This window comes from Lipophrys pholis (genome assembly GCF_963383615.2).
Source record: "Lipophrys pholis genome assembly, chromosome: 20".
NCBI classification, from domain to species: Eukaryota; Metazoa; Chordata; class Actinopteri; order Blenniiformes; family Blenniidae; genus Lipophrys; species Lipophrys pholis.
The window spans coordinates 9,550,200-9,568,087 of record NC_137648.1 but is presented as its reverse complement, the minus strand read 5'-3'; the positions used below and the strand labels follow the sequence as shown (position 1 = coordinate 9,568,087).

General features: G+C 40.8%; 1 protein-coding gene across 1 annotated transcript; it reads right to left on the bottom strand.

The window, feature by feature from the left end:
• Positions 1 to 12,595: 12,595 nt before the first annotated feature.
• On the bottom strand, positions 12,596 to 16,941 carry bloc1s5 (biogenesis of lysosomal organelles complex-1, subunit 5, muted). Its single transcript, XM_080489798.1, has 5 exons — positions 16,648 to 16,941; positions 15,447 to 15,529; positions 14,612 to 14,741; positions 14,277 to 14,335; positions 12,596 to 14,115 (listed from the first exon to the last, which is right to left on the bottom strand). Exons 1-5 carry the CDS (start codon positions 16,664 to 16,666, stop codon positions 13,942 to 13,944), a joined length of 465 nt encoding a protein of 154 aa, XP_080345924.1. The 5' UTR covers positions 16,667 to 16,941; the 3' UTR covers positions 12,596 to 13,941.
• Between the last annotated feature and the right edge of the window lie 947 nt (positions 16,942 to 17,888).

The following is a 17,888-nucleotide window of genomic DNA, read 5'->3' as shown; positions in this document are numbered from 1 at the left end:
GACAGATACAAAGGAAAGTAATAATTTTAAATGAATGGAAAGGAAGACAGGGGTGTGGTGGGAGAATAGACGGATAAAGGAACAGGAGGTAGGAGGAATGATGTGACATGGCAATGGCGGTTGTGGGTCTCCATGACAACTCTCTCTCTCTCTCCCAAGTGTTTTTACGCTCTACCGCTCTCTGCTGGATCCGAGCAGATGACTAAAGTCGTGCCAGGTATCTCCAAAATGAAGTGACCATTATTTTCCACATGCTTTGTTCTTACAAGATGAACTACTTTCTCTCTGCTGGAAGGTCCATGCAGTAGTTCCAGATTAACTTAATATTGACAGGTGTGACTTTCTGAACGTATTTGGGTTTTTGTCTTTCCCTCCCAGCCATCAAAAATAATGTGCAGGTATTTACATACCTCCAAGTATGAAGAGGATTTTAAAAACCAGTAAATACCAACTATTAACTCATAATAGAATTTAATTCAAAGAACAATATTCACTGTTATCTTGGTCATTTTTCATCCCCACCAATACAAGATTTGTTGTATTGAACCGTGTTAGAATTAACACATTATAAATTAATGTGTTAATTTATAATGTGGTAATTTATAATGCGTTTCTTTATAATGTAACTTCTCGCAGTGATGTGCTTAGTTACCGACATAAAATTAATAAAACAGTTGCAATTACTTTTATCATTGAGTTAAACGGTCGGAGACCCGCCGTCTCTGTTAGTGTGAGTGTTTATAACCTGAATCTTGGCAACGTATTTGCATCTCTGAAATAAAAAAACAATTCACTTTTATAAGATCATGTTTTGGTTTATCACAGTTAATATTTCACGTAGCTCACAATTATTTGTTCACGCCACTAATAAAGTCATTTCACTCGTTTTTAAAGAAGTACCAACAAACTGTTTATTTGTACACATTTTAATGACTTGGCACTGAGAATTGTTAGATTATTGTTACGGTGGGATTATGAGGTTATGAGGAGTGAGGTTTCTGGTACAGATTGAGTTGTAAGGAGCTTTTCAGAAACAAATGGACAGTTGAAGTTGTACAGCATTTATGATGGCGTTGTGAATGTCAACAGACAAAAAAAAAAAAAAAAAAAGAGGCTTTGTTCTCAGGGGGGATCTTTAGTAGGCTTTATCCACCACAAGTGAACTCAGTACTATATTATATATATATATTCTATGATAATATATAAACCTAATGTGGTGAACAGGTTAAATTCTAGTAGTGCTAGTAGTAATATAGTGCTTTAACTCTATGTATAGATAAGTTTTCTGCATGTTCAAAAGGAAAATGACCTTTGCTATCACTATTAGACGTCTGTTTTCACAATTGTTTTATTTCTGTGGTCTACGCAAAAGAATCCGATCCATGCCTGTACTGATTGCTTTATATGTCATTCATTTTCTTTGTCTCATAAATGAAAGAACTTACCGAGCACTGCACAGCGTTGAATATTTATATCTGTCACCCGAGGTGAGACATCACAGGTGGTGACAGGACCCACCTCGACTTGGACGCTGCCCCCCCCCCCCCCCCCCCCCCCCCCCCCCCCCCCAACACTTCTTGGTTCAGAGTCGTCTTTGTAAGAGCCCGGCTTCCTGCTGGTAAAGCCATCAGGATGTGCTGACCAGAATGTGAGGGGAGCCGTGATGGGGCAAAGAGGGAGAGAAAGACTCGCGGGCCAAGAATCCGAGTGGGAAGAGTAGAAAAAGATGACCTGGATTTAAGGTATGTCCCCGTGCTTCCAGATTCAATCCGTCAGATATGCCCAAGGGTTTCTTTTTTTTCAAAACTTGATATTTTTCATGCTTGTAGTTTTCGGGAGTATTCGTGTTTCACTTTTGGCAATATCTAATGATAAATGATCCACAAATTAGTGGCATAAATAAGGACAAAGTCCGCCTTGAAGCCCACACACTCTACTGAAGTGTCCTTGAGCAAGACTTTAAATCTCTACCAGCTCATATGTGTTCCTTTGTAGCCGGGCCCAACCTCTGAAACAGCAAATAGGATTTCCTTATGAGGATCAGTCAAGGATGACATACTATTCGTGTCTAAGAAAAGAAAATGCTAGATTGGTCTTACATGCGCGTTGCATCCAAATATCATTGGCAACCTACAAATCAAGCGGCTGCCATGAAGGCTTGGAGTTACGGGGAAAGTAGAGCTCCAAAGTGATATTTCAGCAGACAGTATTTCATATGAGGCGGGCCATAAATGTCATCAATAACCAATGAGGCTACACTTTGCCTGAGCAAAGGCCGTATATAAAGACTGTCTGTGGTTTTATTCTTTTTGGACATGCTGCGAGACACTTTAGGAGCGCCCCAGTACCGGCCTTCATTGCATCAAGGTTTGTTTTTATTTTTCTCCATTTTGAAAAATAAAAAAAAAAGAGAGATGCTGTCACCCTCTTACTGGTACTCTTGCCTGCTCTCATGGAAAATGTAAAAGGGGCCCAGCCTTGTTGAGGTCAGGCTGACATTGCCAGCGAGAGGTGGCCAAGTCACAAAACAGATGTTTACTGTTTTTCTAAGGATGATTTGTTCTCTGCTCAATACTGACTCCGGTCCAAGCATAACCCAGGTCATTTTAACACAGTGCTCCGTGTGACCACAAGGATCACAATGCACACAAAGAGTGATAATGTTTCATTGTACGCACGGATAATCCCTGTGTACTTTGAGAAAGTTTATGATTTGGACAGGTGACTGGATTGGTCCATAATTCAAGCAGGTGTGCTATAAAATGATCGGATGGCTCACACGTCGGAAAGTTGCGTGTGCTCTGCTGGATGTGTCATCCTGAGTAAGCCGTCAGTATGAATCATGGACTGTATGTACAGCCTGAAGTATGAATGAGCTTCAGGAAGCCTTTGTGTGTCTGTGTGTGTGTCAGTATGGCCTCCACATCAGAGCGTCTGCAGACGCAGTCGTGGACCCGGGTAAGGTCTCTCCACAGAAGCCATTAAGCAGTGCGTCTGTTGGAATAATGTGTTTGACTTGGCTGTGGGGAGGCAGCAGGTGCTGGGAGGACCGGTCTGGAGCCGCTGCTCCCTGACTGCTTTGATCCTCAAGGCCAGGGACCAGTCTTCCTTCTCTGAGACTTCGCTTTCCACCTCTTCTTTATCTTTCCTCCTTCTGTGAGTCGTGTTTGTTTCTCTTTCCTCCATTTGACATGCTGGTGTCATTGCTGATGAAACTTCTTCTTCTTTGTCATTTTTCTTTAACATTATCTGTTGCTCTACTGTTGATTTAGGTTTTTCCTATTTTTTCCTGCTTTTACTTTTCAAATTTCCATCCTTTTTTCGAGTTTTCGAGTACCCTTGATTCCGACTTTATCCCCATATTCTAACTGTTAAAGAGCTCAGTTGTACTCCAGTCACACAGCTGCTAGACATCAATGACACAACTCAGTGGAGAGCAAGTGGGGAAAGTTTAAATGTATGCATTCACTGCGTCGTTATTTTATGTTTGAAGGTTGCTAACAATTGCAAATGTTGTATTCATGAGACATAATGAACGAGGTGTAAAACTGTAAATGTCCTGTTTTGTCTCTTCAATAAATGTATTACCAGCAGGCTTAGCTTACCTTAAAACCTCTTCATCTACGACCAGAGTTTTGGGAAGAATCTTGTGGCTGTGTGGCAACTTTTGGCTAAGACAGCATTAAACATGTACAGAGAGTAGAGCAGATTTAACATAAATGTGGTATGAGGTAGGAAACCAGAGCAAAATCTGCTTCTGACAAAAATATGCATACATGACCAAAAAACAGTGCATTAGAATGGATAGAATGAAATACCTGATTTTTGAAACAAATTCAACATAATTCAGTTTTTTTTTTCTATGTTTGAAATTCCAATGTTAGAATCTTAAATGGAAATGGTACAATCATGGAAACCTGAATTTACATTATAGCATTTCATAAGTTCTATTAAGAGTGCAGTGCAGATGCCTGTTTGGAGGATTGAGCTCGCATAATGCAAATAACTACAGCGCCACAGTTTCATACAGCACACAACTGGTGAAAGGATTTGATAAACCCTGCTTTAGTTGTAAATGCAGCCCAAGATCACACGATGTCACAACAAGCAAATCTGAGTGTAGGCAACACATGAAATCACAAAGAGGGACTATTTTCAGTTTTTTGTACAAATATCAAACAATACTAGACAAGCTAAGTAATTCATAACTATTCGATTGAGCCTTGGTAGTCACGATTCTCAGTTCTGAGGTCCTATTCCAGTCCAAAAGTGAGTCAAACACATCCATCCATCCATCGCCCAGCTTACTATGGATGAGGACAGGATACACCCTGGACAGATCGATAGTCCATCACAGTGCAAACACTGAGGCAGACAACCACACACACTCACATTCACACCTAGGGGTAGGTTTGGGTCACAAATCAACCTCGCATGCATGTTTTTGAACGGTGAGAGGAAACTGGAGTACCTGGAGGAAACCCCCGCACACAAGGAGAGAAAATGCAAACACCACAACAGAAAGGCCCTGCCAGCATTTGAACACATGCTCTTATCACTATGAGGCGAGACTGTTGAAAATTAATATTTGAGGATTCTTTTTTTTTCATATTTGATAGACTACCAAACTACACTCGACTAGAGATTTTCGAATAACCCTTGATGAGGAGTTCAGGGCAACAGCAAACCTCAAGTAGACAAGCTTAGTAAGAATCTTCATTCATAGATAATATTCATGTAACGTGCATACAAAATAGCCTGATCAAGGCCACCTTTTGTACCGAAAACAAGTGAACTTGCAGCAGCACTTCAAAAGTAGCCCAACTCCAGAGAAAAATGTGGATCTGGCAACCCCACTGCTCACTGTTGCCCTTTGCTTCAAGCTGTTTAGCTCAGGGATTGGGGTGCCAAATAAACCTTGAAATAGTTTTGTCGATATATCTGCTATGCATCTTTTAAACTAAGGAGGAAGCAGAAGGCATTATTTGTAAAGCCACACACCATCCCTTTTTAGCATAGTGCCTGCTCTTTGAAATAAATAAGCTTGCTTTTCAAAGTCAAAGGTTCCACGACTTATATGTTCCTCCTGATTCCTCTACCTGGTGTCTCGGAGGGGAGCTGGTGTGAAATCTGGCTAAACGTGCATATGTGCTGAAAGAAAGACAAAACCACACCGAGCCCTAACAAGTTCTTGACTCCAAGTGCTTAACATGGGCATGCAGCAGATGAGTCACAGTTGTAGATGCAGAGCCCTCCCTCCATCTTTGTCTGTTTCTCCTGGACTCAAGGTAAAGTCATTATACTTGAAACGAAGAAGCAGCAGCAGCCAAAGCAGTAGCCCACTTGGGTTCAGAGAAACAGGAGAGGGGAAACCATGAAAAGTAAAGCCCAGGGCTGTCCGGGGCCCTAAAAGAGACTTGCCTTTACTGAAGGAGCCCACTCCCATGCATTCCTCTGCCAAAAGCCTGAGCCTCCCTGGAGAAGGCTGTGGATGAGAGGCTGAGCTCACATTCAGGTTGGGGGCTCATGGGCTGGAGCACACACACACACACACACACACACACACACACACACACACACACACACACACACACACACACACACACACACACACACACACACACACACACACACACACACACACACACACACACACACACACACACACACACACACACACCTTGTTCCTCACTCCCCTATCTCTCTCATTGTTCTGTCAGTCAGGATGGTTTTTTAGCGGTGATCCACAGCAGGGGGAACTCTGTTTCCTGAATGGGGGAATGCACATGGAGCCTTGTAAAGCACAACTGATTGATTTATGGGGTTTCAGGGGTTGTGGTAAGTGGGATATTAGATGCTCCTTGGAGAACTCATTGTGAGATCATTGAGTGCGAGCAACGAGTTTGATCTGAGAACAACAAAAAAGAAAATCCCTGCTTTCATAAATCTGTGTTTCCTCGAACTGACAGTGAGACAAAACATTTGTAAAGGACATTTCTTTCATTTGTGAATTCTCTCCGTTGAGGTCTATTTTTCCAATAAACTTGACTCTATCCTCTGAACGTCAATAGAAATGGTTTTATAAAATAAAAAAAAATAAAAAGTACAATTTGTGTCTTATTTTTCTTCATTGCTTTTCTTCTAATGAAACACATTTCTTCTAGACACACATTAAGGCATCACAAATTATTTTGGATTATATGACAAATCTGGACAAATCCCTTGAATACACAAAGAGAGTCATACTTTCCTTTCAATTAGTAGAGTCTGGGATTTCAGATGACATTGAACATCTTGGAAGTCTTCAGTTTATCAAAGAGCCAACATGGACACGCACGCATGTGCAGATACACTTATAGGTGCTAGCATGGATATAGATTAGAAAAAAAAGTGGAACATTTGGAGTAAATCTGCACATTCAGTGGGAAACATGGAAACTCAACACAGAAAGGCCACGGGTCAGATCTGAAACCGGCGTTCTTCTTCCTATGAGGTGACAGTGCTAACGACCTCCTCGACCCGCCGCTGCTGGAAAATCTATGAGAAAAAAAGATTTCTTGTGATGTATTTCCACTTCTCTGTGCAGAGTTATGGTGACACTACATTTGGGATCATCAGTCACAAATTGTGGCCGAGACATTGAAATCATGTGGACACCACATGTCTGATCTTTTCCTCGTGAATGGTGTCTGATTTCACAGGCCCTTAAAACCTTTTACAGCTATATCAGATTTGTTTTATTGCACTTCCAACAATCCTGGATATGAACATTACTAAGGAAACGGCCTGTGGGTATGGCTTAGGTTCACTCAAAGTCCTGATCATGAAACGCAAACTGAACACGAGCAACTTATATGGAAACTTTGAATGTTTTATTTTTGAATTTTTAACCATTTTAAAAAAATAGAAAAAAAATCTTTGACTGCAACATCTCTGTTAGTTCAATCACAGCAGAGGACTACACCCACTGCACCGAAGCCTTGAATCATCTTTTATATTGCCTACCTCTCTGTTCCATGACTAACTCCTTAAATCAATAACCAGACAATGAGGTATAAATAACCAATCAAAGGGACTCTGAGAAAAAGTTTTTCTCCTGACCCGATGAATTATGTTTGAATCAAACCCCTCGATTTAGCAAAGGAACGTTTAGAGAGAGAAAGCGATAAATCTCAGTATGAATGAGCTCGCAGCAAGGTCACTGATGGAGTCAGGTAAATTGACTGACACAGTATATTTGTAGGTCAGACTCACCCAATCACCACCGTGAAAGCAGCAGACAAAACAGCGTATGTTAATCCACGGAGTGAGTCAACATAACGTAATCCTCCAAAAACAATCATTTCCATCAGGTAACCAACAAACTACCATTTCTTTTAGTTTTACTGAAAGCAGTTGTATAACTTCGATCCATTAGGTATATTGGTGTTTATAGTGTACTTGTTTTCATTGAGCTGCTACTGTATCTACACACACACGCACACGCACACGCACACACAGTGTGCAAAGTTTCACAAAAAGTTATGGATGTTGAACCCTGACCCAAAAAACTGTTGCTCTCTGGAGTGAAAATGCCAACGCATTAATCTAACACTAGTTCGCAGGTCAGGTATTATCATTATTCTTGGTGAAAAGGTTTTTGCATCAACAGCAAAGGAGTGATAACTTTTGGGAAAATACCTGCCTCGAACAGAAAACAGGGAAAACCAGAGTCAGTGAGAGTGGCTGGTTGGCAGCAAGGTCAGACATTCCTCAGGAGTTCTGGAATCTAGACGACAACAAGCTTTCTACTTCTGGTAGCCGCTGGATGATGACAACTCAACCACTCTGGCTATTGTTTGGCTTGTGATTGACTGAGGAAGGTGTTTGTTGTTGCTGGACTCTTATCTGTGTTTCTTGGACCTGGCGGGAGCGCAGAGCTGCTGTATTAGCAAGCTGTCTGATGAAACTGAACAGATGCAAAACATCATGTTGCAGCCCAGCTAATTAGACAGACTGTAAGCTCTGTCTTGTGCAAAAGATGGCCGCGGCGGAGAGTACATGTTTATGAAAAAGAAAGCCATCAGGTCTGCGGCGGCAGCCAAGAATGAAGTAAAGAAAAATGTCGCTGCTCACGGCGCGCAGAATGAAAACTGACATGTAACAGTGTCAGACTTCGCCCGGGAACAAATCAGAGCTTGCTGACAGGGGAGTTCAACGTTTTTACTAAGAAGTGGTACATTTAATTTTCTGTCCTTTTTTTTTTTTTCTTTCACTGATTGCTTTTATATGCCACCCAGTGCTCATTTTCTAAAGCTGCCAGGGTTTGAGATTATCCAGCATGCTTTGCAGACTTCCCTCAGAGAAATATCAATTTCATAGAGCAGTTTTGGGCGCTCTCTCTCTCGCTCTCTCTCTTTTATTCAGCGATTCACTGGGTGACGTTTGCTTTTGCCAAAGAATTCATATTACCACCTGCATTACCATACGCCCAGGACCCACCCCTGACTCCCCGGAGTGCTGTTATGTTGGATTATTAACTTGGAAGTGCAGCGCTTTTGTTCACTGGCATTTTCATTTTGTACCCTTCAGCAATTGAGTAACAGGGGCACATCGCATAGCACAAAAGAAAGAAAATGAGCATGCAGAGGCTGAGAGTTCTCATAAGCTGACAGGAAGGCGAGGGTGCGATCCCTCCTCCGTCCCCATTATTCCAACACAAAATGCTGAAACTGTGTTCACGCTAGACCTGCTTTTTCTCATCAGTCGAGTGACCTGGGAGGCAGAAAAGTAAATGTTTGGCGGTGCCAAGTCTCCCGTGAAGCTCTTAGAAAGTGTTACAGTCCACTGAGGTCATGTCCTTCAACGTGTATACGTTTCTTCAAGAACCTTCAATCTCCTCTGACTTATTCATTTTTAAAAGAATAAACACAAGGTAAAATGACACTTGACTGAAACTCCCAAAAAAGATCTAATATGGGCTGGCAAATGCATAGTTTGGTCTCATCTACCCATCTTCTATCCCGCTTTTACCCATTTTGGGGACAGAGGGCAAAATAAGATAATATCTTTCATTATATTCATTTGGTGAAATCTCCACAATACGTACGGCTCATCATGCACACAAACTTCTGTGTCAATACAAGAGCCACAAACTGAAGTAGGTACAAATGATTCTGTTCATAAAACTCCACGGGCCGACAAACTATGACGGCAGTGGTTGTGTTTCACAGTCAGGGGGGTTTGCATGTTCTCCCTGTATGGGCTTTCTGAAACAGCTTCTTTTTGGAAGGTTTAAGTTAAGAAAGATCTTTTGGATCTGAGAACAAGTAAGTCCAGCAAGCTCGGTGTCGTGTAGTGTAATCAGCACTTTGCTTTGGTTTTGTAAAAAGAAAATAAATAATCATGACTCTGATGAGTTTACATAAAAAGTAAAACCTTTGAAAAGCCGTTTGGGGGTTCTTCTGCTCCGATTCAAACGGAGCACTTGTCATTCCGCATATTTTACATCCCTGCAATTCATTTCATTGTGCTCCAGCAGATGTGGAAAGCCTCTGTATCAGATTGCATTGACCAACACACCCGTTATCTCGGTTCCCTGCCCGATTAGAGCTCCAGCTGGGTGCCGCTGTTTCCTTGACCATTTTTATTGGCACAGCCACCAGCATCTCCGTGGCCAGAGATCACTGCTCGCTCTGCAAAACAGGAAGCGCATGCTGCTTTCAGATACAGGCCGGAGACCAAAAAACAAGCCAACAACAGACCATAGACACAAGGCAGCAGACCGAGGGGGATGATAACATGATATTTCAGCCGGTTCCTGCATATGGCATCATTTTACTGAACTCAATGTTCTTATCTGCAAGACAAAATGCTGCTCTGAGATACTTTCAACCAGAAAGAAAAAAAAAAAAAGTTTGGATATCTTAATGTTGGTAACAGATCTTACCCATGTTTAAAGGACCTCTGCTCAGGCTTCATTTTGCTTCAGCGTTTCGTGTTTGTCACTCCAGCAACACTGTTTTTAACAGTAATGAGCAATTAGTTCAAGCAAATGACTTATTTTTACAGCAGTATGACAGATATGTGTCTGAGTATTGGCCTCATCAATCAAATCATAGCTATAAATACACATTTTACTTTTTTACAAGACTTGCTGTCGTCTGCACGAGGTGATACATCTCTTTCTTTCAAGAAATACTAAGATCGAGATTACAGAGCATCTTTCCCGAACAAACTAATTCAGACTTCAGCTGAAGTTAAGATGTCAATATTTACTTGTCACAGTTGTTGACCCTATTGAGTGAAACATTAATTAGACAAAAAGTCTGGGTCTGACCCCAGCATGACATTGTAAAGAGTAAAAATGACAAAGAAAACAGATATTTCTTATTTTTTCTGGGAGGGATTGTGGTGTTTTAGTTAGAGTAGTGGACATAACACAACACCCTGAGACCCAGACCCGAGCTGAGCGATCAGTGACGCAGCAGTGGAAGATCTCATATTACCTGTTGGTATCAAAGCCTCTTTGTATGGTGGATATGCAAAAGTATGCATGAAGGCTGCACAATTCTGGGATATTTCTCTGCATTTTGTGCCAGGAGGTGGCAGAGTGTTAAGGCAGGACTTACTTTTCCTTGTAAATGTCAAACTTGTTCATATTTTGTAAAAAAAAAAATACATTGAATTAAGACATCAAAAGAAAAGAAAAAAAAGTCGGGTAAGAGTTACTTCCCAAAGTAAGAATTGTACCAATAAGTACTGTAACTAAGTACATCTTCTCAGTAGTTTGCACAGCTCTGGTCAGGACATTGATTACTTGTGGAAACAAAATCAGCAACAACAGTCAGTTTACGATGAGCTGAGAGTTCTAACTTTACCTTCTTGATAGTCCGCATTGACTAAAAATCTGAGACACCAATGACTTGTGTTTCTGCAGTCTGTCTTATTATGCAGCAATGTGACGCTGATGCAAATCCCAGACTGCTTAAACTCAGTTTATGTTGGCTCTGAACATGTTCATATTGACAGAAAAGTAGTCTTACAGTGCAGTTGGAATGAGATAAGGTTGCTTTCCATCCTGTCTCAGCCTTGTAAGAAGGAGGATGTATTTTGGATATGAACCAGCAACCCGCACATCTGAACTGTGCTTGTATGTTGTATGTTTTCTTAGTAGTAATTCTGAACGTGCCTTACTAACATATCAGCCCATAATAATTATGCACAGTTTTGTTGACTCTAATCTACTTTTAAATCTGATATTACTCAACAATGTCAAATATTATAACAGATCCAAAAGTTCTCAAGCACAACAAGTATTTCCCATGAGCCCATTGCTCAAACTCATGAGCAGCTCACACCGGTATGATTTCAACTGTGACTCCGTTTTCTTTTCTTTCCAGCAAAACCCTCAAAATAAGCGAAGGCAGATGAAAAGCGACCTTGCTCGTAGAGGCTGGCTATGTTTCCATATTGTCATTCCTTGTAAAGTTAATGATGGACTGTCACCAAGCCGGGGAGCCGCGGTCACCGAGGCAGGGGAAGGCACGCATGCAAACAAAGACGTGCACAGCAGGGCGGCCTGGTGCTCGCTCAAACATCTGCTGGCTTGTCCGTGCCCTCTGCGATCTCTGATGACGTGCCAAGTGGCGGGTCCCGCTCCGACAGCAGACCGCCACACAGGCACAGGCAGAGTGGCCAGAGGGGCCTTGCATGCGAACACCGGGGGGGCAGTCACAGGTCACTGCTTCAATGGAAAGAAGTTGCAGCTTCTGTGGAAAAGGAATACAGCGGTTAGTTCACCGCGGCCGCGCTGCCACATGAGTTAAACACTCCGTAAAGAGAATCCCGTTTCTTTTTTTTTTTTCTTCCTTCTGTTGATGGATAAGGTGGACATACGGTGCATCCAGAAGGAATTCACAGCTCTTCCCTAATTTGATATTTTATTATATTACAGCCTTATTGACATGTTTCAGACATGGTAATCGGAGTTCATTTGTTGGACATTTAGTTGACTGGACATGATCTGGAAAATCTCACGCCGTCTATATAAGGTCCTGTAGTTGACAGAGCAAAAACCAAACATGAAGTCAAAGGAATTGTCTTTAGACCTGAGAGATGGGATCGTCTCCAGGCACAAATCTGTGCAAGGGAACAGAAAAAAAAGTGTGCTGCTTCAAAGATCCCAATGAGCAGAGTGAACTGCTGAATAGTGCTGGCCGTCTTTTGGAGCTGGCCAGCGGAGGTGTCTCAGAGGAGGTGTAGTGGTCTGGTTATGATGACGAGAGCTTACCTCTGCTTCTTGAAGGAATCTTGAAGGAGTCCCTTCTCATGATGGGAGATGCTCGTAGTCCAGGTGCTGCAATCTCAAATACATTGTGCAAGTAAATGATTAAAAATGTCTGAATTGTGTAATCTTGATAAAGTGTTTATAAATGGAGAAAGTAGAAAATTGAATTCACATTTGCAATGATTGAAAAAATATGTTTTTCTCAGTGAAGAAAATACTCCAGTTCGAATATGGGCTTTGTGGAGCCCTTTCCATAGTTTCCATGTTCTTCCTGTGCCTCCAGGGATTCAGGTGTCCTCCCAAAGTAAAAAAAAAAAGCATGCGTTTGAAGTTAAGTGGTGCTTTAATATTGGCAATGAATGTGAATGTGTCTGCCTCTGTGTTTTCACTGATGGACTGGTGGGCCATCTAGAGTTGAACCGGTCTCTACCCATAGTCAGTTGGAATCGCCTCTTTTACTGTTTTGGGAATGAGAATCTGCTAATGTGTCCAAGTCTTACAAGATATTGTTAAATATCAGAATCAGAATCAGAATTAGAATTCCTTTATTGTTCTTCGGAAGCACAACGAAATTAAAATAGCAGCTCTGTCCAGAAATGTGCCCAGTGTGTTCGTCCACACATTAAACTGCCACTGTGCAAAAGAAACTTAAGACAATTTATTTTAAATGGTATTCATGCTTAACACAGACCGCAATGGCTGTCATTGTCGAGACCAACACTGATATTTTAATTTTGAAGTCCATGTTACAGCCGTAGGTTAATGAGCTGTTTGACCAACAAAGTGAGCAGTTCCACTGTATATGCAAACACTGACGGGGTTAAACAGACAAGGCAGGGTAACTCCTGAAAACTTACATACATGACAAGGACATTCATCTCACGAGAAAGCTCAACTGCAATGTCTTTGTTTCTGTATGAACTGCTTTCACAGTCTTTAGATATGTGACTCGTTAAACTTAAATTAGAGGTGGAAAAAAAAATGTAAACTTCTGTTCCTTAACATTCAATTGGCAAAAAAAAACCTTTCAAATTAAAGTAGGTTTATTTGAAGTTAAAGCCAGAGGTCAAATGTCCCAAAACACGGGAGAGCCAGAGAGGGACGATTTCTTTTGAGAAGGGTTCTGTTTGAGCTTGTTTCTACAACATGTGAGCCGAGCTTTAAACAGGCCAGCTCAGAACAGATTTTCTAACCTTTAACGATGTTAGTCTCAGTGCTTGAAAAACCTCAACTTGGTGCCAAACTTGAGGATCCTGTCAGCATGACGTTAATTTATCATCACAACCCGGCAGGCAGACATCCATTAAAAACCTTGGCATGTTTAGAACTTCACAGCCAAGTAACAATCAAACGATTACCTGTTTGAAAATGACATATTCCAGACCGTTTGAAATGCTGTGTATATTCCATTGGCTGGAGACAGAAAATGGCGAGCCGTGATGACTTGTGAAAATGCAGAGCTGTTAATCACACTTTTACTGCTGTGATTTGGAAACTGCTCAAGTCTTGAGGGGAGCAAAAGGTGTGAAGCTCTGCTGCTCCTGACCACATTTCAAACACACAGAGCAAGGCCAACATCTTTGTTTTGCACACTCAAAACAGGCATTTACGTCTGGAACAAAAAGCTTCTGCTGGACCGAGTCACACCATCATCAACATCATCATCATCATCATCATATGGATGAAAACTTCTCCAGGTCCTTCTTCTTTTCACCGTACTCGGCGCTCAGTCGACCTACAGCCTTGGCGTGGTCCTCATCCACCTCTTCCTTTAATCTCTGCTGCTCCTTCAGAAACTCTCCCCACTCTTCTTTCAGTTGCTCCATGTTGGTCTGCACCCGGGTGCTCTGGAAGGATACACCGAGACCAGAACGCCACGTAAGAAGAGAGCACTGGCTTTTGTTATTCTAACAATAATAATGAGCCGTTTATTAGTAGGTGTGTTGCTACAGGGACACTCAGAGCCATACAGGAGTGCCCACCTGCTCTTTAAGGCATTTGTCTTTACCTGCTGAGCCTCTAGCTCCCTCTGCTGGACCCTCTGTGCCATATGATTAGCAGCCTCCACTATAAGATAGACACACAATCAAAATAAGGCAAAATGTATTTAAACACTACATAGAATTTCATGTCTTGAAAGTTATATATACATAGGTACTTGTAGCAGTCCCAAGATACTACTGTAGCAATCTCAATAAGATCAAAATATACATTTGGGTGCAAAAGGACATAATCTATAAACTATCCAATATGCGTATCTTGTTAAAATACATGACTTATGTTGCCTATTTGATCTGAAATAAACATCTAAGAGAATAAATTATTCTATTTAGGGTGACTTACATCTTTTAAGAACACTGGACAGCTGCTGGTTAATGGTGTCCAAATCCATGGGTAGCATTTGCTCCTTAGTTTCCAGCACCATTTTATTGACGTTGTCCAGCAGTCGGCCCTCTCTGTGTCCACGTTTCTCCTGATCAGCAGCAGAGAAAGAGTCCATTTGCATACAGTATCATGGTACTTGAATGTTTGGCTTTCAAAATCTTAGTTTTTTGATCACGTGTGTATGTGGCACATTTATAATCGGATTAAAAGTATGAGATGAGTTGAATTTCACAGCAGCAAAACAACATTTACTCTTCAGTTTTCATCACAGTGGTAAGTCATTATACAATTCAAGAAGACACCTGGAATAAAAAAAAGAAAGAAATAATGCTATGCTATCACTCGAGAAGTTAAGGTGCTGATCATGAACTACAACATCTTGAGATGATGTCTCACTTGGCACAGCAGATGGACCAATTAAAGAAAAGAAAGGGATATTAATTAAATGAAAGGCGGGAAAAAAAGGTTAACATTTAATAGTAAGGAGCCTCATTGTAAGCAGGTGTGTTACAGCAGAGAAAAACATGAACCATGCAGGACTTGGGGCCCTCCAGGACCATGACTGGACACTAATGTGTACTCCAGTGACGAGCATCATTCTTCAAGATATATATGCTCATTTGGTGCTTTGATTTATTTATTTTTTTGGTTGATGGTTCTTTCTGACATGTCAGACCAAAAATCCCCAACAGGGTTTGAACTTTACTGGCGGGCGGTTTACTATGACAAACACCACATATGCTTTATATATATATAGTGGGACTCAGACACCATCGCAATGACATTCAAATACCTCAAACTCTTTCACAAAGTAGCGGATCTCTGCATTGATGACTGGTCGGTGGTCCACAAGTCGGGACTGGATATCACCTACATCTGAAAGATCAAGACAACTCATAATCAAGACAGCCAGGAAAGCAAAGGGGGAAAAAAAGAAATGCGATCGCTTCTATAACAATATTTCATTATTGATATGTCGTTTTACCCTCTTACTTGCTTGTAGGCGAGACTATAAATAGATGCAACACTTTCATTGTCTTGAATTGGGTTTAATAAAATCAACTGATTCTCTTTGAACGTGCTCACTTTAGTCCGTTTTATTAACGCTTGACAGTAGTCGCACCCAGGGAACTAAACTGTGGATTTTAGTGTTTTTAACGTACTTTGTGAGAACTACTTGGCGTTAGTTAAAGTCAGAATTATTAGTGGCTGCTGTAAATGGCAAATTGATTTCACTTATATAGCACTTTTAGAGGCGCTTTAACAGTTCCAAAGCTCATTATATCATTAATTACATTCACTTAAATGCACAGACCAGTGGTGGCTGGTGAGAGGAAAGGCACATCCATTTTGGGATTTAGCATCTTGCATCTTGTCACTTTGACATATGGACCGGGGAGATGGGATCAAACCTGCAAACCTGTGCCCACAGTCCACCAACACACTGAGCTTAAAAGAATCTCAGCAGAAAACATGATGAAGAGCCCCTCATCGTCATCATGAAGCATGTTAAAACATGAAACCAGGTGAGATTCTGGCCTTTCAGGACCAATAGAGTCTACTTCTGTTTTAAATGAGCTACTTCGCGAACAATGTCTGTGTTTGTTGTTAATACAGTGATCAGTCAACAATATTTGTCTATATGATAAAATGGTTGGTAATCCTACAGATCTGGTTCAGTTTAGTTCAACTGATGTTTAATTTGAACACAATACATAAAGAATGTCCTTAGATTGGACCACAATGTATATTTTATGGATACATTTGATTTAATTGCATTTTGTGGTGTTCCATTCGCACTAATTATTTAATATCAGACAATCTTGTGCTACATTTTGAATGAGTGTCCTTAAAAATACTAAACATTTATCAAAAATCACCCTGAGTCTCTCTTTCATGATAACAGCAAACTCACATGAAAGCTTCTGAAATGCATTAGTTCCGATGCCATAAGCACATCCATATTAATATAGTCTGCCGTGGACTTCACATACCTTTAGCAATCTTATCCATGATTAAAACCTTTGCAGGAATCTTTTCAGAAGCTGGATTAAAGATGTTTTCTTTCTGTCGAGCTTCAAGGAAGATAAATCTTCTGTTTGCAAAGCGAACAGTCAGCTAAATGAAAGAGTTGGAGAGATGCGCAACGTGCCAACAGTATAGGTTCACAACAAAGCCTATTCAATATTGATAACAACGATAATACGAATAAATAAAGTGTGAAAAGGCTCTTAAATGCTTCCAGTCAGGTGACTATGAGTATGTTTTCAACTACTTCCGGGTGGACTGAACCAAACGGCTGGGCAGGAGAGGGGTGTCCGGTTCAGGTAAGTGAGCGTTTTAGGTTTTTTTTAGAGTTTGAGTTTATTAAAACATTGACATAAATTAGTTCCCTTTTTTAAGGAACATTTTCCAATCTGAAGTGTATACATTTCTGTAAGCGTCTGAGTGAGAATGTGTCGTGCATTTGGTTTGTCAAGAGGACGGTAGATGTCAGTGTTGGTCTGTGGTTGAACAACGTGCCAAATCTTTCTTCCCCACGTCGGTAAGTCACTAAACTTTCTAGTATCAATTTTTTGGGGAGAATAATGTGTCTTTATTTAATCTTTATTGTGTCTCTAATTCTTCCCTCAACCTTTTAAACTAAAATAAATATATAAAATATGCACGATTCCTTAAATTTCACGTTTTTTATTGTACCAGTCAGTCAGCACAACTAAATAGCAAACATCCAGTTTTTAAAGTGATGTGAATAAAAACACTGATGATTTTAAAAGACTGTACATGTACAAACATAGGTCAAAATGATCATACTATTTCCCCCATTTTTTTTAAATGTTGAAAATGTGTATTTTGAACATTTGAGCAGGATTGGTAAAATCACAAGCATTATGGAAACATATTGGACTCCATATGAGGTGTACACAACAACTGACAAGACAAGTAAGGATAAACAACATTATAATATCGTGACACATTCGGTTGCTTCTATAAATCTTGTGGTTCAGGGTCAAGGATAGAGAATTTGGGGATTTGTATGAGTAAATACAGTATTACAGGTTTATCTGTGGGATAAATCTATTGCATATAGGGGATTGAACAAATATGTAGGTCTGTACAGGGGTGTAGTGGTTAGCACTGGTACATCATAGGGAGAAAGTTATGGGTTCGAGTGTGGACTGGGCTTTTCAGAGCAGAGCTTGCATGTTTTCCCTGTACGTTTTTACTCTGGATA